Raw genomic sequence first — 25,695 nt, 5'->3', positions numbered from 1 at the left:
GGCCGGAGCGTCTGCCACGTGGCCGCTTTCTCGCGGCCGGCTCAGTGTGTGGACCGCATGTGTCCGACAGGGTGGAGGGGGTGCACTTGCTCGCTGCCCCTCCCCCTCTGTGACTTGCTCAACGGAGTTCCGTTGAGGGGTGTTTTTCCCCCCTCTGGGAGTCGGGGGCTGCTCCAGAACGCGGCCTTGGCCTACTACGGTCTGTGGGCCCCCCCCACCCTGCACCAGGGCTGGTGTATGTACCGGCCATTTATTACCTCTCTATATTTTTACCATGTGATTTATCCGTTTGAGAGCAGTTTTGTGGACATTCTACACTGTGCTGCACTGAGACTTATGCAGCTTGATTATAACTGTGTTTGCCTACAGGGCATTAACCTGTTTAAATGGTATATTAAATTACACTGACAAGAAGGTTTAGAGTATGGAGCTTTAACCCTTAGGTGCACTCAGGGTTTTTAAGTTACACATATAAGGGGCGCTACCCGCACAGTGGTTCCTTGCCGCTGTCCTAATACACTGCCTGTAATTGACCTATGCTGTCTGTGCCTCTTTTGACTGTCCTGTGCTCTCTGTGCCCCTTTGATTGACGCTTGTCTGTGCCCAAGCCCCCTTTTGGCAGCAGGGCTGGGGGAATATTACTGGGGAAAACCCCCCCGTAACCACTATAGACACCGAGATAGGTGGGTGTCCAGGTAGGCACTGCTGCCATACTATCTGGGGTGACATCGGTCATTTCTGCCCCTAGGGTCACGCTACGGTTAAGACGCCAAACCGCTATAGATGCCCCGACCCAGGAAAGCCTACAGGCAATGATTAAGGCGGCGGTGCCTGCCTCTGTTGGGAAAAGCGCTGTCACAAGTCTGCCCACGAGTGCCTCAATATAGGAGCACAACAGGGACTCCGCGCGCGCAAGTAGAGTCAGACTCTGGTTCCCCAGAAGAGGCCTGAAGTGTGCACCTAAGTATTATTGGAAGGGTGAAGGCCCTGAACCTCGTGCCCTGAGGGGCAAGGCTCCTGCAAAGCTCCCTGGGCAGGAAGCCACGGTTTCACCAGCCCGGTGGAGGCATATCTCTACGGAGAGTTCCATTATGACACACACACAGGGACCAGTGCTCAGACACCAACACGGGAGCACGGGAATTCCTTGATCTTCAGCAGCTAATCATTTAGCTGCATATCTCGTACCCTTTTTTTATATCTAGATAGTTATTTCTACATCATGCTTGATTCTTGGCTATTTCTGGGGTTTATCTGTTTTTTGCTTTCCTGTCCGTTATATTACCTCCCATATTTTTCCCTTATCTGAACCTTACTTTTAGTTTAGTTGTTTCTTTGTTTTGTGTCTTCCGATTTTTTTCCTATCGCTCGGGACGTTGAGAGCAGGGCCGGCCTTAGGGGTGTGCGAGCTGTGCGGCCGCACAGGGCGCCATGGAGCAGGGGGCGCTGCAAATTTAAAAAAATAAAAAAAAATGTTTTTTGTTTTTTTTTTCAAATTTGCAGCGGGGGCGGAGCTTACCGTGCGGCGGGGGTGGAGCTAAAAGCGCCGGAAAACTGCTGCAGGGGAAGCAGGAAGGAGTCCCTGCTTCCCCACCAAACAGTCACCAGGAGCTGCACTGCCTCCACAATGAACTCCACAGGTAACTGTGATTGTCAGGTAAGTGTGACTCCCTGCCTGTGTGTATTACTGTCTGTGTGTGTATGACTGTCTGCCTCTGTGTGTCTGTGTGTATATGACTGTCTGCCTGTGTGTATTACTGCCTCTGTGTGTGTGTGTGTGTGTGTATGACTGTCTGCCTCTGTGTGTGTCTGTGTGTGTGTGTATGACTGTCTGCCTCTGTGTGTGTCTGTGTGTATGACTGTGTGTGTCTGTGTGTGTATTACTGTCTGCCTCTGTGTGTATTACTGTCTGTGTCTGTGTGTATGACTGACTGTCTGCCTGTGTGTGTCTGTGTGTGTGTATGACTGCCACTGTGTGTCTGTGTGTATTACTGTCTGCCTCTGTGTGTGTGTCTGTGTGTATTACTGTCTGCCTCTGTGTGTGTGATTGTGTGTATGACTGCTTCTGTGTGTATGACTGCTTCTGTGTGTATGACTGCCTCTGTGTGTATGGCTGTCTGCCTATGTGTGTATGGCTGTCTGCCTGTGTGTGTCTGTGTGTATGACTGTCTGCCTGTGTGTGTCTGTGTGTATGACTGTCTGCGTGTTTGTCTGTGTGTATGACTGTCTGCGTGTGTGTGTGTGTGTATGACTGTCTGCCTCTGTGTGTGTGTATGACTGTCTGTGTCTGTGTGTATGACTGACTGTCTGCCTGTGTGTGTGTGTGAGACTGTCTGCCTTTGTGTGTCTGTGTGTGTGTGTATGACTGTCTTCCTGTGTGTGTGTATGGCCGTCTGACTCTGTGTGTGTGTGTCACATACAACCAATACACGCATATCACACACTGTTAATACACCCATTACAAATATCACACATAGCATACATATCACACACCGTCATCACACCTACTATCACATACACAGACAACACAAACATTACAGCATACATGGATGACGGGGGGGGGGGGGGGGCGCTGTGAAGATTTTTCGCACAGGGCGTCTAAATGCCTAAGGCCGGCCCTGGTTGAGAGTCCTCACTTGGTCTACTCTGACTTCCCGGGCTCTCATGGATCGCGGAGAATGTCTCCAGCGTTTCCTCAGGCTACCGGCGGCCATCCTGGATCCCGTGCACTTGTGCTGGATCCAGCCGGCCGTTTGTAGATTCCGTATTTTTTCTAGCTATTGTTTCTCCGCCTGTTATCAGTATGGTTTATTCCCAGTTGGAATCCACCTCTCATTTGACAGGAGCTCGGGCTGAGGCTAATTTACATGATTAGAGGGTGACCCCTCTCATATACTGAACCTGACACTAATTTTACTATTAGAGGGTGTGACCCTCCCATAACCTCAGCCCGATGCCGATATTGATGCAAATTGCAGGTTTTGAGTGTGACCCACTCTCGCATACGGAGCCAGAAGCTGATATAGGCACTGATTTTATTATTAGCGGGTACGGCCCTCTCAGACTGTCAGCCTGGCATGGCATGGATACCGTCTACAATATTAGAGAGTGCGGCTCTCTCATACACTCAACCCGCTAATGAGCTCCCCTTATGTACACCGCCCAACAGGGTTATTTATCCTGCTACCGTCAACCTTTGTTCATCTTACAAGCTTATGCCAGTGCAGGACAACGTAGAGGGGCGTCCCGCCTATATTCAACTTAATTTGGAGGTCTGTGCAACATACCGTGTTTTGCCGCTTATGCTACAGCTCTTGCTATAAGGGGCTAGGGCTACCTCACCGGAATGTTGAGGAGTCACTGCTTTGTGGCGACTGGGTAAGTGGAGAGAACCCCTTCATTAGATCTAACGACTGTGCTACTATTTTCGTTATAGAGGTGCTACCTGATTGGGCAGGGTATTGCATAGTTACATAGTTACATAGTTATATAGCTGAAAAGAGACTTGCGTCCATCAAGTTCAGCCTTCCTCAGATATGTTTTTTGCTGTTGATCCAAAAGAAGGCAAAAAAACCCAGTTTGAAGCACTTCCAATTTTGCAACAAGCTAGGAAAAAAATTCCTTCTTGACCCCAGAATGGCAGTCAGATTTATCATTGGATCAAGCAGTTCCAAGGATAAATCCTTTCACTACTTTCACTGTTACATCTCCTATAATTGGTCGGCTGGATCAATGCCACTGCATCCTCACTCGGGATATACTCACTGAGGTACTACTGGGGAGGATTCCCCACCCTATTTACAAGTTTACCTGATACCTTATTGGACAGGGTATGGGCTGTTTGAACTGGCTGTCTCGGGTACAGCTCCTAGGATTGGCCCACGTTGTTGGTGCCCCTATACCTCCCTATTGGATATACTCTTGTAGGTTGTACTGCTAATGGGTGAGCCCCAGTTATTGCAGGTGTGTAGGTTTTGGTATACTCTGCATTGTATCAAATGAGCAACTGCTCTCTGTTTAGGTTTATACACACCATTATAGACACACTTCTTGGACAGTAGTATCTCCCATCAAAGGTAACATAAGATTTTGAGGCCTTCATAGGGCAAACATGCACTGCCTTACTCGGATGGCGGGAATGGGAAAGACCCACACTCCGGTCTGCAGATACACCGTACGCATTGGTCGCAGGGAAAGACCGGTGCTATCCGGTCGATTTGGGGTTCCCTGGTGGTTAGCAGTCTTGGGAGAGGTGACAAGAATGACTCTACTCCTCTGAGAACATGATTCGGATATGGAGGACCCTCCTTCTATACACTAATCCCCTCACAGGAGCCGTCCTGGTTTTGATTTTCGCTCACCCACCTCTTCAGGTACCAACAAGGATGACGGCTTGGAATCTATGGGGGAACCTCTGTTTGACATTGAATCCTACAGAGACGTCACAAAGTCAGGACGCAACCTCCCGCTGGAGTACTGCTCAGAACTTGTGTCGGGTTCGGACCTGACTACCTGACGTTCTCAGGCTGGACAGCCCCTGCTTCGGACGGTTGAAGATATTCCCCCTTTTTTTCGCTAGATCTATTCTCTGGAGTCAGCGGTCATTAGCGAAGGGCTTTACGTTTTATCTATGTGTTAGAGAACGCTATGAGATCACGGGACTCTAGGCGAAGATGGGGGGTATTCCTTCATAAGGATACCTAGACTTCAGACCTCAAATTCATATACCTGGGTCTCTTGGCCTAAGACCTACTCTTGGAGATAACATGCCCCTGACAGTCAGGGATGCAGGGACCTGGATGCCTCACTCTATTACACCCTATCTTGGGTGTGACGTGCATACCATAAGTCCCTCCACGGGCTTTTGGCAGGGGTGGACTGGAGTGGGATCGTACAAGCTGTTATTCGGGTTATTCCACTCTCTCCCTAATCAGTTGACAGTCTCACGGACGTAAATCCTGATTCAGACCTGCTCACCAAGAACAATTCGGGTTTTATCCAGCCTGTCTACTCTTCCAACCACCTTCGACTCCTTTGCGGTACACCACGTGACTACAGCACGTGACGACTCTTCTTCGTTGATGCTGGTCCCAGTTTTCCTTGGATCTGAACCACTTTTCAGTCCTTGACGAGGATACATTTGGATAGATAGCTCGACCTCTATTTACATTCCCCTCATTTTGGTATTTCTAGGCTTCACAATCTCCCAGAGTAGTCGATCACTGTTTCGCTACACAAATTCAGTTTTGGAACTCTGATTGGACTTCACTTGGGAGTACTTTACCTACCACTGTCACAGGTTCCGCAGTCCAATTGGAGTACTGGAAACAATTAGTATACGACGAGTTTGGCCCAACTCTTGCCAGCATAATAGATTAATTCTCGGAGGAGACCAATCTTAATTTTATTAATGACAGGAGGCGAAAATTTCCCTCCCATGCTTATCCCTCCCTTGTTTAACTTTAATAGTTTGGGTTAATCAGGTACGTATACAACTCTGCTTGTTGTCTCTGCTACCTGTCACTTGTTCTTGTCTCCGTTTCCTAGTAAGGGTTGGGATCTCTGTATGTTATGATAGTTCTGGTTGTTACATTGGGTGCCTACATATTTTGTTCAGAGTACGTTTCAGGGGCTAACCAACTTTTTCGATTCTGTTTTCTCGTTTCAGTTTCCGGTCCAGCAACGATACATGGTTTGACAGTTCTTCTCGGATGGTGGACGTCGTTTTATTCATTATATCTAGGACTTCATTTCTCCATTATTTGTTTCTGCCTTTTGTTCTGTTTTTTGTCGCAGCTTGAAAGAGGAAATTATGAGTGGGGAGGGGAGTTTTATAGTACCTAACTTTTTTCTGATTGGTTGTTTTTCTCTGTGTTAATGTGCTGCTGTGGAGTTCTAGTAAAGAGAGACTTAAGCAAATATTCGCCTCCTGTCATTAATAAAATTAAGATTATAGGTACACTATAGCTAGCATAATCTACAATTTTAATCCATAACTGACTTTCGTTGCCTAAAGTTAGACATTCACACTATAGTGAATAACCCTATGGATGTGTATTGTTAGCATCCTAGAGCATCAATATGTTGTATAACATTTGTATTATTGTGTTCATTGTAAATTTGAAAAACGTATTTCCTTTTCTAGAGAGTGCAAGCAAATACGGATGTAACTTGACAACAAAGACTGCATTTGACTATATAAAAAGGAAGAGAAGCATTTTGTTCCAAAGCCACAATGTATGTAAATATTTGATCAGCATTGGCCTGGGCAATAAGGGTTCTGTAGTTTACTTCACGAGGCCAGATGCCTGCATTTAGTAATGGGATCCCTGTCACTGGCACTGCTGGCAGACCGTAGAAAACACTGATCTGCATTTTGTTATTCAAAGCCGCTACTTAATACTACATAGTAGCACTAGTGTAGGCTCACACAGTGCTATCACGTTAATATATTTCCAAAATGACTAGACACCACGCAGCAAAACCAACAACTGATAAGCATTCTAAGATAACTGATACAAGCATGCAGACCAACCTGAAGAATGTTCCTGCTAGGCTGCCAGTAACCAGCTCTCCATTGCTTTTTCCATTTTACACTAATGGATTATATGTTTCTGCTTATTCAGTAATGTTACTGGAGATAGACTCAGTGATGTGAATAATGCAAACTTATGAAAGGAGAGTGTTGCAGAGGCCAAGAGTGTGAAGAGTTTAAATAAGGAGAGTATAAAGGAACACTATAGGGTCAGGAACACAAACATATATTTCTGACTCTATAGAATTAAAAACACTATCTAGCCCCTCTTGCTCCGCCCCCCTTGCTCACCTAAATATAGTAAAATCTTACTTGCATTCAAGTGTGCAACTGCTGGCTCTACCCCTGATCTGCCTGCTTGCCTGACATAATCAGAAGTGTGAGCCAATTACAATGCTTTCCCATAGAATTGGCTGAGACTGTCAATGTATCAAGGAGGCATATCGGGCCAGAGCCAGCACAAGCCAAGTACAGCCCTGGCCAATCAGCATCTCCTCATAGAGATGTACTGAATCAATGCACCTCTATGAGGAAAGTTCAGTGTCTCCATGAAGAGGGTTGAGACACTGAATGTCAGCACTGCCCCAGGAAGCGCCTCTGGCAGCCATCTGAGGAGTGGCCAGTGGAGGTATCCGTAGGCTGTAATGTAAGCAGTGCATTTTCTCTGATAAGACAGTGTTTACAGCAAAAAGCCTGAAGGGAATGATTATACTCACCAGAACAAATTCAATAAGCTGTAGTTGTTCTGGTAACTATAGTGTCCCTTTAAAGAAGGAGAGCGTGCTGAACAGTGGCAACGGCAGCTGAGAGATCTAGAATAAATAGTATGGAGTAGTGGTCATTGAATTTGGCCCCAATTAGATTGTAAGTTACTTTAGTAAGGAAGTCTAATTAGAATGGAAGAGACGGAAGCAAGATTGAAGATGGTCAAAGTGAGATTGGGAGTAAAGACAAGTTGTTTCAGAAGCTTTAAAAGGAAAGGGAGTAAAGATATGCAACATAGATAGAAAGGAAAGATGTTTCCAGAGGTGGCTTTTTTTACGTAACCTCTTTAATTACATAAAGATAATAAATGCAGAATGTTTCTCTCTCTCTCTCTAGTAAATGCAAATCAGTAAGTATAATGCTTCATCATGTGGCTTCACAACATTAAAGAACCAATATTTTTAAACAAACCCTGATGAACTGCTCTTCAATAAAACAAACACAAATATTTGCCAAGCACTTGCGTGCCTCTGTCTGCCAAAGGTTAATGGGAGTTGCTTTCTTCCCTTACTTCTTACCAACAATCCATGCTCTGATGTCTGTCACTGCATGTGTTTTTTTCCCTGTAACGAATGTAAATCTTCAATTAAAATATGTTGGTTAATTTTGAAAAGATTTAAAAAAGAGAGATTAATGGGAGTTATAGCATAATGAATAGATAGGTTTGTAAACAGGCATATTAGCACTATAATATGGATATAAAGAATTCTAACTGCAGAAGAATAGCTTTTTTATACAAGATGCTGGTCCACAAGTTTTGAATCTCAGTTGCGCAGTATCACAGACTAGAAGCTTCTGCATGACCAAAGATATATTTGTTTACAGGAATTCCATCTTAGCCTCTGTCAAATTCTCTTCTATCCCCACAGGATACCTCCATATTTTATATGTGAATTGCGTTTTCTGCACACAATCATTATTTGTCTGACATGGAAATCAGACAATCTGTGAACGAATATAGTTCTTCTTGTCTGCATTGTTTTAATCTGCTTTGGTCTTCTTCCAAAAGTTACACAAAACACTAAAGAACAAGTCTAGTCTGTATGGTGCCATAGTGTTAACTCTTCTCTCTACATAGACATCCAGATATTTCTAACATATTTTCTTCTTAAAGGGATTAGCCTTTTAATGACCTTACTCTGTAGAACATTACTACAAATAATGAAATTATAAGAAATTATATATAAAATTAGCAAAATATTCTTATTGTAAGCCACTGTAGATGTGCATACAACACCGGTGCTGTGAGATATGTGAGATATGAAGTAAATATAACAGAGAGAAAGGTGCCTTCATGCCATTATGAACAAATACAACATCTGTCATGATCACTTGCCTTTCATTCTAGGGCAGGCATAGGCAAACTTCGGCACTCCAGATGTTTTGGACTGCACCTCCCATGATGTTTTGCCAGCATTATGGGTGTGAAAGCATTGTGGGGGATGTAGTCCACAAAATCTGGAGAGCCAAAGGTTGGCTACCCCTGTTCTAGGGACTGCTTAAGATCCTTTACGGTTCACATGCATGCCCCACACAGATCAAGCTTACACGACATTGAAAGGGTCAGTAGATATGTGCTTGCAGAAATACAATCATCCTGCAATTATGCCTGGATGGTTCTGCTTTGCCTAAGTCACATACTGTTTTCCTGTATTACACATGACTCCAATAGAAATTCCCATTGGATTGTCCCAATCACTGCTTGGATATCCTAGGGCAGGGATAGGCAACCTTCGGCACTCCAGATATTTTGGACTACATCTCCCATAATGCTCTTACACCCACAATGCTGGCAAAGCACCATGGGAGGTGTAGTCCAAAACACCTGGAGTGCCGAAGGTTGCCTATGCCTGTCCTAGGGTTCAAGTACCTAAAGATCAATTTCTTGGACTTTCCCTTTAAGAACCTTTCCTACATTCTTTATTCTGTTCTGTGCCTGTTTCTGCTCTAGTACACAGCACAATAAAAAGATATATATGTAAGGAGTGTTAGAATATATAAAACATTCCTAAAGGAAGATGATCCACATGCTGCTCACAGCTCATTGTGATTTGCTCTCTCTAAAATTAGTTTTGAATGATGCGTACAACTATCTCCCTCCTGTTTTATAGACACTCTAGCTCAATGGTAGCCAATAAACAGGCCCATGGCTGTTGTAGAAAAACTCCCTTGATGCTTTGCCAGCTCAAAAGATGATGAAGCATCAAGTTGTAGTTCTACAACAGCTGGGGATTTACCTTTTGACTATCCCCTCTTTAACCAGTTTGAAACATACCAGGCAGCAGGCATCTGTAAAATAATCTAGATGTGGGAACTAATAACTAGGGCAGGGATAGGCAACCTTCGGCACTCCAGATGTTTTGGACTACACCTTCCATGATGCTTTGCCAGCATTATGGTTGTAAGAGCATTGTGGGCGATGTATTCCACAACATCAGGAGTGCCGAAGGTTGCCTACCCCTGGACTAGGGTATATCAAGTCTGCTTTGTATGTATCAAGTTTATTAGTATTCCTCTGCATATTACAAATCTACTTTTTCATTAAGTGCATTTAAAATGTAATGTTTTCACACAATGACTCCTGTTCCCCTTTTCCTTTCCATATGTGCATGACGAGATCACATGAAGAAAAGAGTGTACTTGGCAGTGGGGCCTGACTGCTGAGTGAGCAGGAAGCAGACCGAGGGAGCTCCTCAGCGTATCTTTGATATTGAATCTATAACTCGGAAAATCCTGCAATTCTTAGGCTGCTGTTCTCTATTATGGGGAGCAAGCTCTGGCAAATCTCAAACGGAGTTTCACTGGCTTTCTTGGGGTGTCCAGCGTTTACTGTGGCTTGCTATTTACCTCTAGGTGGGAGGAGCATCCAATCTCCCACCTTGGTTCAGCAACGACTAATATTTGGGCTCCGGCCAACCTCCCACCCCCCATTTTGGACTAGTGGGGTTTAGACTGGATTAGACAACTATAGTCCTCAAGAAGCTAATAGCCACGCTTCATAACAGGCACCAGGCCAAGCTATCCAAGATGGCTGAAGCAAAAAAACATGCTACACAGTGTCTTATGATACAATGCCTCGAGCGGGCAAGCTCATTTGTTCAAGCATTAGATATGTTTGATACCCTATGTGAGCAATTCTGAGCAAAGCTGTGTCAGCGCTCGAGTTTGGCAAAACCAGATTTTCTACCTGTGGAAGGGGATCTGTGGCATTGGAGAGGCTTGCATGGCCCTAGCAAATCTATTTTCACAAATGAAACCACTATGTTACCGTGCCAACACGAGCTGAGAGCCCCCTGGGGTCCAACCTCAGTACACCATTCATGTATGTGGAGGGCCAGCAGACAAAATTGACGGAAAACTACAAGACAACAGCCTTTACGCAGTTTACGTAAAATTAAGGACTTGGACTCTGCAAGTCAATGGATTCATGGAGACAAGGTGTCTGCTGATACAAAGGCCTGGGGTTGGAGTGGTGCTTCACCTTGGCACCGCTCTTAGCAGGACAGTTCAAGATCACACAAACATTGCCCAACATGGAAATCGGTTGACCGACCGTCCTTCAATACCCACTAGCGTACGCTCTAGGCCCCGAGTTAATGCTTCTCTTATGACAGCCAGTCTTCCTTTTATGACCATCTTAATTTGATGTACCTAGTCCCAGTGGTTTAAGAATGTCACTTTCCTGAAATGTGCATGTTTAGTTTATTTTAAAATATTTTACATACAATGGTCTAATTTTGTACCTAGTGCAATTACATCTTTATCCTACACATGTTTTTGTACAATTACTTACTCACTTACTTTATCTTGTGTATATTGTTAAAAAGTACAGTTGCTCTAATCTAGATAATGCTTTGACTACCATCTATATGTTTATTCCTATCTGTGTATGTATCGCTGCACACAAAAAACTGTACTCGATATATGCTAACACACTGTGTAGGTTTTTATTTTCCATACAAATACCCTGTAGTTTGAAGCATATAACAAATTCTGAGAGTATTTTTATAGTTAGTGATACTCATGGGCCTTTAAATGAGCACATGACACATCACACATTAAAACGGATTGCTGGTATACCTCCAGACTCCATAAAATATAAATGGTAGATCATTTGGTAGATCAAAAATGCATCAAATGTTTCATGTCTTGCAGTCTGACATGAACTCTGATCAAGTCAAACCACTGCAGTTAGCAGATATAAGCTTCCCCTAGATCAGTTCACATGTATTTCAATGAGAATGTGTCTCAGAAAAGCAACTCGTGACACACAAACATGCAATCTGATTTAGAACAAATTGCAAAATCCTCCAAATGTAGCAATATCTACGAAAAATTCTACATATCATTTAAGAAGTATATTGATCATATTCAGCTCCCAGAACCAGGACTGTCACCAAAACCACTTACACATCTATAGGGCTCCCAGTGCCTGGACTGCCACCACAACCACTTACACATCTATAGGGCTCCCAGTGCCAGGACTGCCACCACAAACCACTTACACATCCATAAGGCTCCCAGTGCCAGGACTGCCACCACAACAACTTACACATCTGTAGGGCTCCCAGTGCCAGGATTGCCACCACAACCACTTACACATCTATAGGGCTCCCAGTAGACATGTGCAATTTGTTTCATGCAATTCGGAAACTCGGATGCTTACGAAATTCCAAAGTGCTGAAGTATCGAATTACCGTAGTTCCGAATTGCCAAAGTTCCAATTTGCTGAAGTTTGGTAGTTCGGACGTGCCGAACCGTAATGAATGCCATTGGTCCGAATTGCCGAAGCAGACAAATTTTATTTTACTTACCCGAATTTCCAAACCGAACCATGGCTTTTCTTGAGCCAAACTATATTTTGTAACACTCTTACTCCTATTAATTGTACAATTATATAATTTCTCTTCTCCTTGCCTTCACCCTTAACTAGGTTTTTCAAACTTAAATAGTTCTATGTAACTTATTTTGTTCAGTTATGTTCCTCAAGTACATAATACTTTCACATATACCTTTCAAGTGACTCTATCCAGCATGTTTACAACCGTACCATTAACAGTTATTTTACAGGCTTGCCCAGTCATGTTGCAAGTCTGACAAATTCAATAAAAAAAATTAAAAAAACCCTGTTCAAGCATGTTATACTAAGCCATGCAGCTTCTTTGCCTACCAACTTACTAATTTCATTATGTAGCATACCCTAGGGTGATCAAAAACAGTTTCTCCTGTAAATTGTGAGCTGACTCCAATAGCTAAATTGCAGTTGTCAACCTTTGGCTTAATACTTTCATTAAAAAGTTATAAACAGAAAGAGAGACCACCTGGATAGATATAGGCATTAAAGAGGAGCAGAGGTGCCCATCTGGGTTGGAGAAAATCACTGTCTGCTAAATAAATGACCATAGAAATGGCCCCAAGAGTGTGAACATACACACCACTTATAATTTACTGAATTACTAAAGTGGCACCATTTTTTTTAGGGCAAATGACCAGTATTCTACAATATTTACAAAGGCACTGGGCAAATAGTGATAAATTGACAAACAAAAATGAATAAAATAATGCAAGTAGGGGTTTCCCAGACTATATACAAGCTAGGAGGCTCAAATTCTCCATGACCATAGGCAGCAGATTCCAACCATTTGTATAATAGCGGCTTGTTGGTAACGCACGGAAACATACACCTGAGCATGCACGCTTCACACTGCATGGCCAGTAGTAACAAACCAGTAGCAGCACTTGGCCAGTAAAAAAAAAAAAAAAAAAAGTGACAATGGTTGGAACAAGACTTTTTGTTTCAATAGGAGGTATAGGGATTTAGCTAATTTTAAATTCTGTACCCAAAGCCAGAAGCTATTGTTAAATGGTATGGGCTAGGGACAGGGTTTTAAACCAGTCAGGAACCAGTAGCTAAGTAGCTCCCTCTAAATATAAAAAATATAGATGGTGTGTTTGAAATAATTAATAAGGGGATCTCACAAATAGTATCTACAAAATAGGGCACATTCCATTCCAAACTAGAAATAACACTTAGAATGTTTATAAATGATCTGTGTTAGGTAAAATATTTTTATGAATTGAAGAAGCTGTAAAGGTAATATGGAATTTTTTTTTTGACAATCTTTATTTTTAGATTTTCTGGTCATTCTTTCAAAAGGTGATATGGAATTAAGCATGCTCTAATTTTGCCTAATGTGTAAGTGTAAGTTATTTTTAATAGTGCACATAGAGTTCACACTTCCTGCACTAAAAGATGTATACTCAGGTTATATAGATTTTGTTGCTACGTTTGAAATGCAGAAGTAAATGGTTGCTGTCACATCAGCAGAATGTTCAAGAGCATATATTTTCATGTGAGCTTTTCCATAAAGAGGAAATGATCCATGATCAATACAATTTCTATGAAGCAAAGAAAATGTGATGGTAAAAACAAATACATTAGATATATATATATTTATATATAGAAATTGATCTAGCCATTATGTCCTAAATCAACACATTTTTCACATAAAGCTCTTCCGTGATCAACCGTATCACTCAGTCTTATGTTTGTGTGTTTTGCAACTAATGTTAAACTTAAAATTCCCTGGTTATTGCAAACATTAAACAGCTGTACGCAATTCTTATAGGCGCAGCAGAGAGGATGTTCAATGAAAATATAATAAATACGGTATTACTATAAATTTGCATGTAATTGCCAATCAAACAATCAGAAGGAGGAGGGCTGCATTTTTCTTTTAGACAAAAAGAGAACATCAAGCAAAAAAAATGGTCAACCAAAATACATTAAAGCAGGGCTGTCCAACCTGCGGCACCCCCAGATGTTGCTGAACTACAACTCCCACGATTCTTTCAATGAAACAGATAGCCAGGGAAGCATGGGAGTTGTAGTTCAGCAACATCTAGGGGGCTGCAGGTTGGACAGCCCTGCATTAAAGGAACACTATAGGGTCAGGAACACAAACATGTATTCCTGACCCTATAGTGCTTAACCCACAATTTAGGTGGCTTGCCCCCTTTAGCTCACTTAAAAGCAATTAAAACTCATCTTATTTCCGGGTTCGCCAGCGCTAGCTCCCCTAGGTGGCATAATCAGAATTGCAGATGGGGAAAGCATTGGATTGGCTGAAATAGGCAAGGGACCGTGGCCAAACGCTATTTTGGCCAATCAGCACCTCCTCATAGAGATGCATTGAATCAATACATCCATATATAAAAAAATCAGATTCCCCACGCAGAGCATGGAGACGCTGAATGGCACTGCAGCACTAAGCCAGGAAGCACCTCCAGTGGCCATCTGAGGAGTGGCCACTTGGAAGTGTCTCGAGGGGCAATGTAAACACTGCTTTTTCTCTGAAAATACAGTATTTTTGCATGAAAATGTCTGAAGGGAATGTTTATACTCACCAGAACAACTACATTAAGCTGTAGTTGTTCTGGTAACTATAGTGTCCTTTTAAATGGACACTATAGTCACCAGAACAACTACAGCTTATTGTAGTGGTTCTGGTGAGTATCGTCAGTCCCTGTAGGCTTTTTCATGTAAACACAGTGTTTACATTACAGCCTATGAACACCTCCAGTGGCCAATGTTCAGACGCCCACAGGAGGCACTTCCTGAGTCAGTGCTGTATATTGGTAATATTGGTAAATTACAAGACCAATATCGATCAGATATATGACGCATTTCGGCTCTAATAATCAGCAGAACCGATGGACGGTCTATCCCTACATTAAATACATTTTACATAATTACATGTTCAACCAAAAATACATGTAATGATCGGTCCAGATTGTTTGTGTGTTACAAAATTGCCAAATGTACCATATATCTGTGTTGTTTGGTTTGTAATCTTTGTCCAGTGTGAGCTTTGACATAACCAGAAAAAATAAACAAAAATACAAACATTAAAGGGATACTGTAGGCATCCAGATCACATCAGCCCATTGGGGACTCCAGTATTCTCAAGTGCAAGGAAAACAAGTTTGGTTTCCTGGCACAGGAGAATCCCTTTAATGATAACTTTAAGATAAAAACTACAGCTAAATAAGAAAGTAGCTATTTAAATCTGAAATGTGAAAATAATTATATAATCATTAGCAAAAGCATTAAATATAACAAGTTACAAATGGCAGAGCATGTTATGACTGTCAGGGAAGATGGTGTGTGAGCAGGACTTCTACGAAACCCAGTGCTACATCCTCATCATATTTCTCTTTCTCTAATGTACAATGCAGCAAAAATAAGGGATCTGCTGAACAGTGAGATGGAAATATGCAATTCCTAACTTTTCTATGGCAGGGCAAAAAGAAATTGTAAATATGGGTATTGTTGGAAAGATCTACAGAGGGTTTTAGCAAATGAAAATCAATATCTAGGAAATGCACATCTTGAGTAAAAGACGGACTACTTCAGAAACGCTCATTATGAATTTGTGGATCATAAGAAAGCATTGAACCTGGCAAGGGTGTCCTGTAATCAGCTTCGTAGACATTATATTGTGTGTAACAACTTTATTTCACTTAGTAACAAGCTTACTGCTACACTGTATTAAACTTCACCATTCTGATATCTTCTCTGTATTGAGACTTTGATACTTTGTAAAGAGTTCAAAGAAGGGCTACTAAACTGGTTCATGGATTGCAGGATAAAACTTACCAGGAAAGGTTAAAGGATCTTAACATGTATAGCTTGGAGGAAAGACGAGACAGGGGGGATATGATAGAAACATTTAACTACATAAAGAGAATCAACACAGTAAAGGAGGAGACTATATTTAAAAGAAGAAAAACTACCACAACAAGAGGACATTGTTGCAAAGGTTTTAAAATAATACCAGGAAGTATTACTTTTCTGAGAGGGTAGTGGATGCATGGAATAGCCTTCCAGCTGAAGTGGTAGAGCTTAACAAAATAAGGGAGTTTAAGCATGCGTGGGACAGGCATAAGGCTATCCTAGTTTTAAGATAAGGCCAGGAACTAGTTAAATATTTAGAAAATCGGGCAGACTAGATGGGCCAATGGTTCTTATGCGCTGTCACATTCTATGTTTCTAAGTTATCAATCTATCTATCTTGGTGCAGGTGGTTACATCATATGTTTTCTTCTTGCAAAGGAATTTATGTTTATTACAATAACTGTGCTAATAGGTTCACCTTACCAATGAAAGCCGAGACATCACAAACTTGGTAGATGTAAACATAATATTATAATGACATTTATAATACTGATGTTTCAGTGAATAAGTTATTATCTGTACCCCGAGTTTAATACTGTTGTGACATTATCTGTCGTTCGCAACTATGACTTGACTGTCTGGCCAAGTGCCTTTGAGATAATCTACATTGCACAGTCGGGAAATATTACCTAGTATTGCTATATATCCATTTGACTTTTTATTTACAATTTCTATTCCTAATTCAAAATGGATAAAGATTTTTTTAGCCACTTTCTTTAATTTTCTTTCTGTATTTTACTGGAAAAAATGGCAACATTATTGATTTGCTTGGATTTATTTGCGTTACTTACCCACTACATGTAATGTAAGGAAGAATCTGAATATTCAACATATAACCAAATTTAATAATGGCATTTATTTATATGACCCTAAAAGCAATGTAACAATATCACAAAGGTGTAATGAACACAGAGGTAAAACAAACATTGGTTAAATAATAATTGCAAATATGCGTACGAATCATTCTCACAAACTACTTAGTTTCATTTGGATGGAGTGCTTTATGGTAATACCAGAAATAATATAAGTAAATGTTAATATGGCTATTATGGGCAATAAGTGGGGGTCAGCAGACCAGAAACAATTATTACAGTAACATCAAATGAGCTTTATAATGTACCATCCCTAAGGGCTTGAATAAACAATGTACCAAGACATTTTTCAGAATTTTATATTGCCAAGGACCAAGCCCAGCGATCTCGCACAAAATACCACGAGTAAACTAAATGGCCCAGAAATGATTGCTTAATCTTCCTCAAACCACTTTTTGCCCCCTCTGTTTATTCTTTAAATAAGATTGGGAAATACCTGTAAAATTGTAATTGCTAGTCTAATTTTGCTTGGCCTAAGATGCTGGGAACTGTAATTTGGATCATCAGTATTGTCATGGTTCAATAATATAATCACTTTTTACTTGAAATAAGCAGAATCTGTTACATTTTTCACTCTAATAATGTGCACCGCTTATTACTGACCAGACAACAAATTGTTGCTTACTATATTTCCATAGGGGGTAATTATACGATCAAAGGGTTATAACATAAAAACACACAGGCACACAAGCCACCAACATATTGAAGACTCTCTCTGAAATAGGTGACAGAAGATAACTAAAATCAAAAGAGTGCATACTATCTCAAATGATCAATTTACACGGAAGAATGCAGATGAGACATCTATCTCGATCCAGATGTTTCCATGTGTTTTTATTTCCTTTTTGAATTCCCGCATAACATGTGTTTGTTCATTATCTGCCAAAAGAACAGTTGCCAAAACACTTACTAAACAATGGAAAACAGAAAAGAAAAAAAGGAAAAACAGTACAAAACAGTAGCTTGACAATTGTGAAACAGGTCTGGTTGAAAAAACTGGTGTGTGTCTCTCATTGTTTGCCCCCAAGGCAGCCCCACCTGTACTTTGTTTGAAGAAGGGAGTATTAACATTGATGTAAAATACTGGAATTGTCCTTGGCCAGAAAATCAAGTCTGAGCACAATAGGGGTTATGCAAAGATATAAAAAGTGTTCAATTACAGACTGTTTTTTCTGGCACCTTTCCTATTTGAACCCTTTATTTGCACCAACATATTCTTTACTACGCCTCTTCTTTGACTTTATTTTCCTTTTCATTTGGTTTTGTTTTTTTGGTTCACAACTGTGCCACTGCGTACAAAAAGTGCAAATGACTTTTTTTTTCGACAACCTTTTCCATGTTATCAGAGTAGAGGATATACTGAGGGAAGGGAAGCTTTCACATCTTTTTTTTTTTTTAAGGAATACAAAAATCCTTTAAATTGTGACTGCATCTTGTTTCCTAGTAATATTACTCATTTGTCTCATTTTGTGAATGTAATCAACAGTAAAATCAGCAGAATAAAATAAGCAAATAATCCAAAAGAAAATAAAAAGAGCCAGAAAAATGTATTATTTTGAAGCACTCCAGAAAAAGCAGAAAAGGGTATGAATAAATAAATGTGGAATAAGCGTTTTAAATATACAGTATCTCACAAAAGAGACAACAATGAAGAAATGACACTCTGCTACAATGTAAAGTAGTAAGTGTACAGCCTGTGTAACAGTGTAAATTTGCTGTTCCCTTAAAATAACTCAGCACACAGCTATGAATGTCTAAACCGTTGGCAACAAAAGTGAGTACACCCCTAAGTGGGAATGTCCAAATTAGGCCAAATTAGCCATTTTCCCTCCCCGGTGTCATGTGACTCATTAGTGTTACAAGGTCTCAGGTGTGAATGGGGAGCAGGTGTGTTAAATTTGGTGTTATCGCTCTCTCATACTGGTCAATAGAAGTTCAACATGGCACCTCATGGCAAAGAACTCTCTAAGGATCTGAAAAAAAGAATTGTTGCTCTACATAAAGATGGCCTAGGCTATTAGAAGATTGCCAAGACCCTGAAACTGAGCTGCAGCATGGTGGGTAAGACCATACAGCGGTTTCACAGGACAGATTCCACTCAGAACAGGGCTTGCCATGGTTGACCAAAGAAGTTAAGTGCACGTGTTCAGCGTCATATCCAGATGTTGTCTTTGGGAAATAGACGTATAAGTGCTGCCAACATTGTAGCAGGGTGCCATTTCTTCAGTGTTGTCACATGAAAAGATATAATACAATATTTACAAAAATGTGAGGGGTGTACTCACTTTTGTGAGATACTGTATATATAAATTCATTCTGCTGCATGCACACAGAAGTTAATGTAAACAATTTGTATACATAACCACATAGATTTAGAACTTAATAAATCAAACAAGATACTTTGATATAGAAAGGTACTCACTACTCAGCAACTGTAATTAATGGAACATTATAGCGTTTGGAATACAATTCTATTCCTAATACTATAGTGCCCCTGTACATGTAGTCAGGTTTCCAATCCTCCAGGTAAATTTTTTTTTTTTATTGTTAGATTAATAAAATCACCTATTTCCAGCGCTGAGACTCCCTCGCACTGTTTACCTCTCTACATTTAGTGACATCACAGAAGAGGCATTAACTCCTCCTAGATAATCCAACCCAATGCTCTCCTTAGAGAGAAGCATTAGGGACCTAATGTGCATACAAGCCAATCAATGCTTTCCAATGGGGGCTTCCACGTCATGTGACCAAGTTTTACTGACAGCCACTAGAGCAGGGCTGCCCAACAGGTAGATTCCCCAGATGTTGTAGAACTACAACTCCCATGATGCTTTGTCATTCTAAATGCATTCTAACGGTATGCAAAGCATCATGAGAGTTGTATTTCCACATCTGGGATTCTATCTGTTGAGCAGCCCTGCACTAGAGGTAGACTTAATCCAGCAAAGAAAACATTGCAGTTTCTCAAAAATTGCAATGTTTTACACTCCACGGCTAAAGTGAAAGAGACACTATACCCAGACCACTTCAATGAGATGAAGTGGTCTGGGTGGCTGCAGGGTCCCTTAATAAAAAAAACAAAAACCATGCATTAAGGACCTGATTAAAAGACATAAGTATGCCAGTAAGGCTGGGTAATAAAAACACTCCATCAAATTGATTACAGAAAACACGGTATCCTTAAAGACCACAGTTCTGCACAATTCATTTGAATGTTAATATACATACTTGCATAGGCCTTTTCTTCCACCAAAAAGGAAAGGAAATGGACAGACTTTAGCTGACATATTCTCACTTTTCGGCATTTGATAAAAGTTTAAATCACTGATACCCATTGTGTTGAACTCAGAAAATTTGAAAGGATGGGTTTGACTCTGGAAAAGTTCAAACCTAAGATTTAAAGCAGTACTACTGACAGTGAGTTATTGGCCAACTAAACTTATCATCCTAAAGTGCTTCCATCTTTCTTTATGGGAGAGACTAACAGCTAATGTCTATGTGAGTGATGTACATAGTGCATGCACAATACTCCCACAAATTACTCCTACAGTAAATAGTAATTAGTACTCTCATAACACAAAACATGTGGTCCAGAAAGTGACAGCGGATCACTGGAGTTATGTAAATTGGAGAAGAAGGAAGGGAACAAATAGAGGATTAATAATTTTGGCTAGTGATCCACATTGATTTTTTTTTTATATACTACTAAGAATGACATTAATACATAATAGCATTTATTCATTAAACTATGAATAAACTAATAAACAAACAGCACAATTAAGGCAAAAATATCCAAGCTGTGATTATATTTGATGTGGAGAAATTTAGCAAATTATCTGTGGATGCCCGAGCTTTGTAGTTTGGTTTTCAATGCACTATGCAATACCTATATACCACCCACTCCATCATTTTCACCCACAGCTGGTATTAAGTAATTTACAGATCAAAAGATATGGATGGAGCAGCATTAAAAAACATTGAATCAACTACAACCTCTATACCACAATAATATGCTTTTTCATAGAGCAACATTGTATCACCTTCAACAGCCAGAGAATTAATAAGGAGCCAGGAGACAAGGTTTGGCACCTACAGGCAACATGAAATTAAATTATGTACATAAATTTGCCTTTGCTTGAATTCTAGTTGAATAAAACATGGCAATACACGCCTTATGTATCATCTTGGAAATGCATTGAGCATGTTGGAATAACAACAGGGGGTTTATTTATCGAAATATTATGTTCTAAAAACTAGTTTACAGTAATAAAAGTGGGGCATGTGCCAGGGCAACCAGATGAACCAGTCGGCACACTCCATTGGTGACTCTGTCCATTCTAAACTTTTTTTTGTTTTCAATTATTTTTTTAAAATCTTAGACAGTTGGTGGTACATAGAAAAGGCACTTTCGTGACATCACATCATTACATGACGGTAAAAGAACAAAAATCATTGCAACGATAGTTACGAATAAAGAAGCTCTTTGATACTTCTTCGTATTAGTGGTGAACACAAAAAGTTAGCAACACCAATAAGTTTAGAAACACATTGCCGTAGAGTTTTTCATTAACATACTCATTGGTATGCACTGTATATGTGAACAAGAAAGCTAGGCAGAACAATAAAACGTTTAATATGGAGATAACATAAACCGTCAACAGACGGTATGCAAAGTAAGAGGTGTTTGATTCCACTCTCCAAGGGTTTTTATACAGTTAAATGAAGCGTTTCTCAAGTGGGGGAACAAGATGAGGTAAAAATGGAAAAAGAACTGTACAGGAAATAGAGGAGGAAAAAAAAGAGGGAGAAAATAAAGGAAGAGAAAAAAAAAAAAAAAAGAGCATAAGAACAGACAGAAAGCAGGCTGCCACCGGCAGGGTACACCAGGAAAATAGAGAAAAGCCAAATCACTTAGTGCACCAAAAAGCAATGCCCATATCGAAAGTGGAGGGGGGGCTCGACCGGAGACTCAGCCTACACTTTTGCACCACTTTTTAATTTTTTTTTAATTTTTTGTTATACCAATATTATTTAACCTATTTTCCAACATGTGCAATCATAAGTTATAGGAACTTGAGTTTTGACAAGTCAAACTAACGCTGAAGAAAAGTATTAGATAGTATGTTACTCTATGTTAGGTTAACATCTCAATATTAAAGTAAGCCAGAATACTTTCCTTGAGAAAAATGAGAAATATGGAGAAATAAAGAAGGTTTATACAAAGTCCCAAACCAATATGATAGAATTCAGGAGTTAGTTGAGCCATCTATGTAAACATGATACTGTATATGCCAAACTCAGTGTTTTGTTAATAACTATATGAATAAACCTCATTTACCTGTTTCCAGGCAATTTTGTAATGTCACAATATTGGGCTAATGTTTAAAAAGACACAATGCTGTTTCAATGAAACTGGCAAAAAAAATCTCACTAGCCTAATTAACTGTCACTAATTAAATCTGAATACAAGAAACAATATAAAATAAATAAAAGGGAGTTTTTTTTTTTGTTTTTTTTTTAGCTTTTTAGCATATGAATGGAAATGTAGTTACTGCATGTATTTAAGAAAAAGGAAAATGAAGAAACCAAATATTTTGTCTGTGCAAATGACTGACTCAACGGTGTGTATAAATGTCAAAGTCCAAATCAAAATGGGAAGTTAGAGGGACTGGGGGGAGTTATTCACTAAACAATGTATTGTATTGATTTTGCAATAGCATAGCATGTAAGCTCATTGAGCAGGGCCCTCAACCCCTCTGTTCCTGTGCGTCCATTTGTCTGGTTACAATTACGTGTCTGTTAGTCCACCCATTGTACACTGCTACGGAATTTGTTAGCGCTATATAAATAATAAGAATTTTATTATTTTGTGCACCAGAACAGAGTAAAATTAGCACAGCTGCCCCCCCCCCCCCCCCCCCAATTTTGATTATTTTGTTTGTCTTACAATTTGATTTTAAACTCGACCATAATTCAGTTTGTAGTGAATAGACCAGGTACAAATTCTTGAACAGTAAATAATAAGCATCTCCATATTATTCTGTGCTGATGTCTAAGTTTGCTATTTCACAACTACATAGGAAACAAAGTTAAAATAGTTTTTGTTTGAGCTCAAGGAACAATAAGCTAAATATTTAGAAATTCCAAATAGCAAAACAAAATGAACAACATCTGAACCAAACCTGCCATATCTGGCATTTACAAGTGCATAGTACTCTGCACAGGCTCATAAAATTGTGATATTAGGAACTAGGTGTGCTTTTTCTACAAATTTAGTCCTCCAGGACTGAAAGCAAATTAAGCAAGCACTTTTTATGTGTATATTTTGGAGATCAAATATAGCAGCAGAGGCAAGAATGAAATTTTAGTATAAACTGTATTGTGTCAATATTGTACAACACATTACAGTCACAATGAAAGTAGATGCCATCACCCTAAAGAAAAAAAGAAAAACACAAAAAACATTTGGCATTATTAAAAGTATATCAAGTGATGGATCCAGGTGTGAGATTATAAATAAGCTTAATATGTACAAACTAAATACAAATCCCAATGTGCCTTGAAGGCATAACATCCATATTTGAACAGATATTAACAATATATTACCAACACAAATGCTGGTTTGTGTAATAATAAGAGGTTAACCCAAAATACAGTTTTATTGTAGTAGAATGGCTTTACACCATTGTCACATTTCATGTTACAATAGAGTGTCTGTTCTGAAAAGTTATGCAAACACGAAGGTCATCAATGCAACATGCTTACTGGTTCCACTAGTTTTCATGGTGACTTTTGGTACCTTGAATCACTTTTCTGAATACAACACTTCCTATACATAACCCCACAGTTTCATCACATTGATGACGTAAAAGATTGTAAAATATGCAGTAGAAAAAATAAACATTCAAAACACATCCGTGATAAAGTACTTAAGTTGCGTCACATTCTCCCAGAAGTCTCAATCAACAAAAACACAGATCTGTAAACTATTTAACCATTTGGCACGTGTCCTAGATTGGCATCTTATCAACTACACATCCTTCTGTCACTGAATTTGGTATACCTGCCACAACAGCTACCATAGTAACAACTGAGCCCCAATTACATCCAAAACAAATTTAAAATGATTATTAATTAAAGCACCCAATTGTTTTAGAACACAGATACTTTTTCTTTTTAAATGCCATATTAAAAAAAAAAAAAAAGATGCAAAGTTATAAAACTGGAGCAATTACTATGGTAACCAATGCAATAAACAGAAACATTCCACTGGTGATTTTTCACCTTAAAAACGTCAGGACGATTTTCAAAACACTTTAATAATCCATCTCCCTCAAAGTATAAATGGAATTCACCTGGTATAAATCATATACAATGGTCAGTACAGTGCATCCCATTGCTGGATACAGTGTGAGTTACATTTTGGAGGAGACAGGATTGTACAAACCATCCCTCCAAGGTGCCCACTCCATATGTACCCAGGGTGTGCTGCAAGACAGAGTATCTCTGAGCTGGCATACAAATGGCAAAGTACGGCAGGTCCCAGGAGGGTGCAATGGGAAGCTCGCTGTATGTATCATTGGGCTTACCTAGGTGTGACATAGGCACGGTGGCATCGCCACTCTTCACATCGTTATAGATGACCACGGCGGATGCCTTCCTGCGGGCAGCGATGAAAACTTTCTCCTTGAATGTGCATCCTCCACGGGCCACCAGGGCAATCCAGGGATGGGCATCCTCAGCCTCCAGGGCCGCCGGCGACATGCCGGGCACCGTGAACTGGGTATCCGGGTGGCATCCTTCCAATAGCTCTGGGTCCCGCGGGTAGCCCACCCAGCCCCGCACGCTCTCCTTCGGGGAATGGTCGCCGTAGGTGCCGCTCTCCGTGGTGTTCAGCACCGTCATGTTGGTGAAAGGGTCGGTGTACTCGGTGCGGAGCACAGCAGTGAACCACTCCAGGGAGTGCCCAGAGCAGCCCGGGGAGAGGGCAGCCAGCGCCAGGCACACACTCCACCAGCCTGGCATCCTCCAGCACACAGCACGGCAGAGCACCCGGGAGTCAGTCACCCCGAGCAGTGAGAGCCCGTGTTACAGGTTATTCCATACACTGGCAGTGAGGTGCCCACTATCTCCTCATGCCAGTTACACAGCCAAGCCCACAGTGAACACACAGCTCCCAGTAATACGGTCACAGTTACTGCCCTATTCGGCACCGGGTGGAATTCGGCTGGCAGTACCGCTGGTGGTGCCCTCAGCCCCGCTCTGGCACTTCCTAACACCGAGAGTCCAGATACAGGTACAATACACAGCCCTCCCCCTCTCCTCTCCGATTACGTCCCTTTACAGCAGCCTGGCTCCTCCCCTTCCTCTTCCCTGTGTGTACAATTTACAGCACTCTGTATAACACTGCCTGGCTGTGTGTACCATTAACAGCACTTTGTATAACACTGCCTGGCTGTGTGTACTCTATATCACTCTGTATAACACTGCCTGGCTGTGTGTGCAATTTACAGCACAATGCATAACGCTGCCTGGCTGTGTGTGCAATTTACAGCACAATGCATAACGCTGCCTGGCTGTGTGTGCAATTTACAGCACAATGCATAACGCTGCCTGGCTGTGTGTGCAATTTACAGCACAATGTATAACGCTGCCTGGCTGTGTGTGCAATTTACAGCACAATGTATAACGCTGCCTGGGTGTGTGTAAAATTTACAGCACAATGCATAACGCTGCCTGGCTGTGTGTGCAATTTACAGCACAATGCATAACGCTGCCTGGCTGTG

General features: G+C 40.8%; 1 protein-coding gene across 4 annotated transcripts in view; it reads right to left on the bottom strand.

Moving 5' to 3' along the window:
- RNF149 (ring finger protein 149) overlaps positions 1-25,247 on the bottom strand; it is a 65,359-nt gene extending 40,112 nt beyond the window's left edge. For 2 of the 4 annotated variants that reach the window (XM_063458322.1, XM_063458333.1), the window contains exons 1-2: positions 24,499-25,247; positions 7,819-7,863 (exon numbers count right to left, since the gene is read on the bottom strand). In XM_063458322.1, the coding sequence (XP_063314392.1) occupies positions 7,819-7,863; positions 24,499-24,934 (481 nt within the window). In that variant the 5' untranslated portion in view covers positions 24,935-25,247. The remainder of the gene's footprint in view (positions 1-7,818; positions 7,864-24,498) is intronic. The other 2 variants (XM_063458344.1, XM_063458352.1) reach the window with 1 other exon arrangement.
- Between the last annotated feature and the right edge of the window lie 448 nt (positions 25,248-25,695).

This window comes from Pelobates fuscus, chromosome 1, assembly GCF_036172605.1.
Source record: "Pelobates fuscus isolate aPelFus1 chromosome 1, aPelFus1.pri, whole genome shotgun sequence".
Taxonomy (NCBI): Eukaryota; Metazoa; Chordata; class Amphibia; order Anura; family Pelobatidae; genus Pelobates; species Pelobates fuscus.
This window is presented reverse-complemented; position numbering and strand designations above follow the sequence as displayed.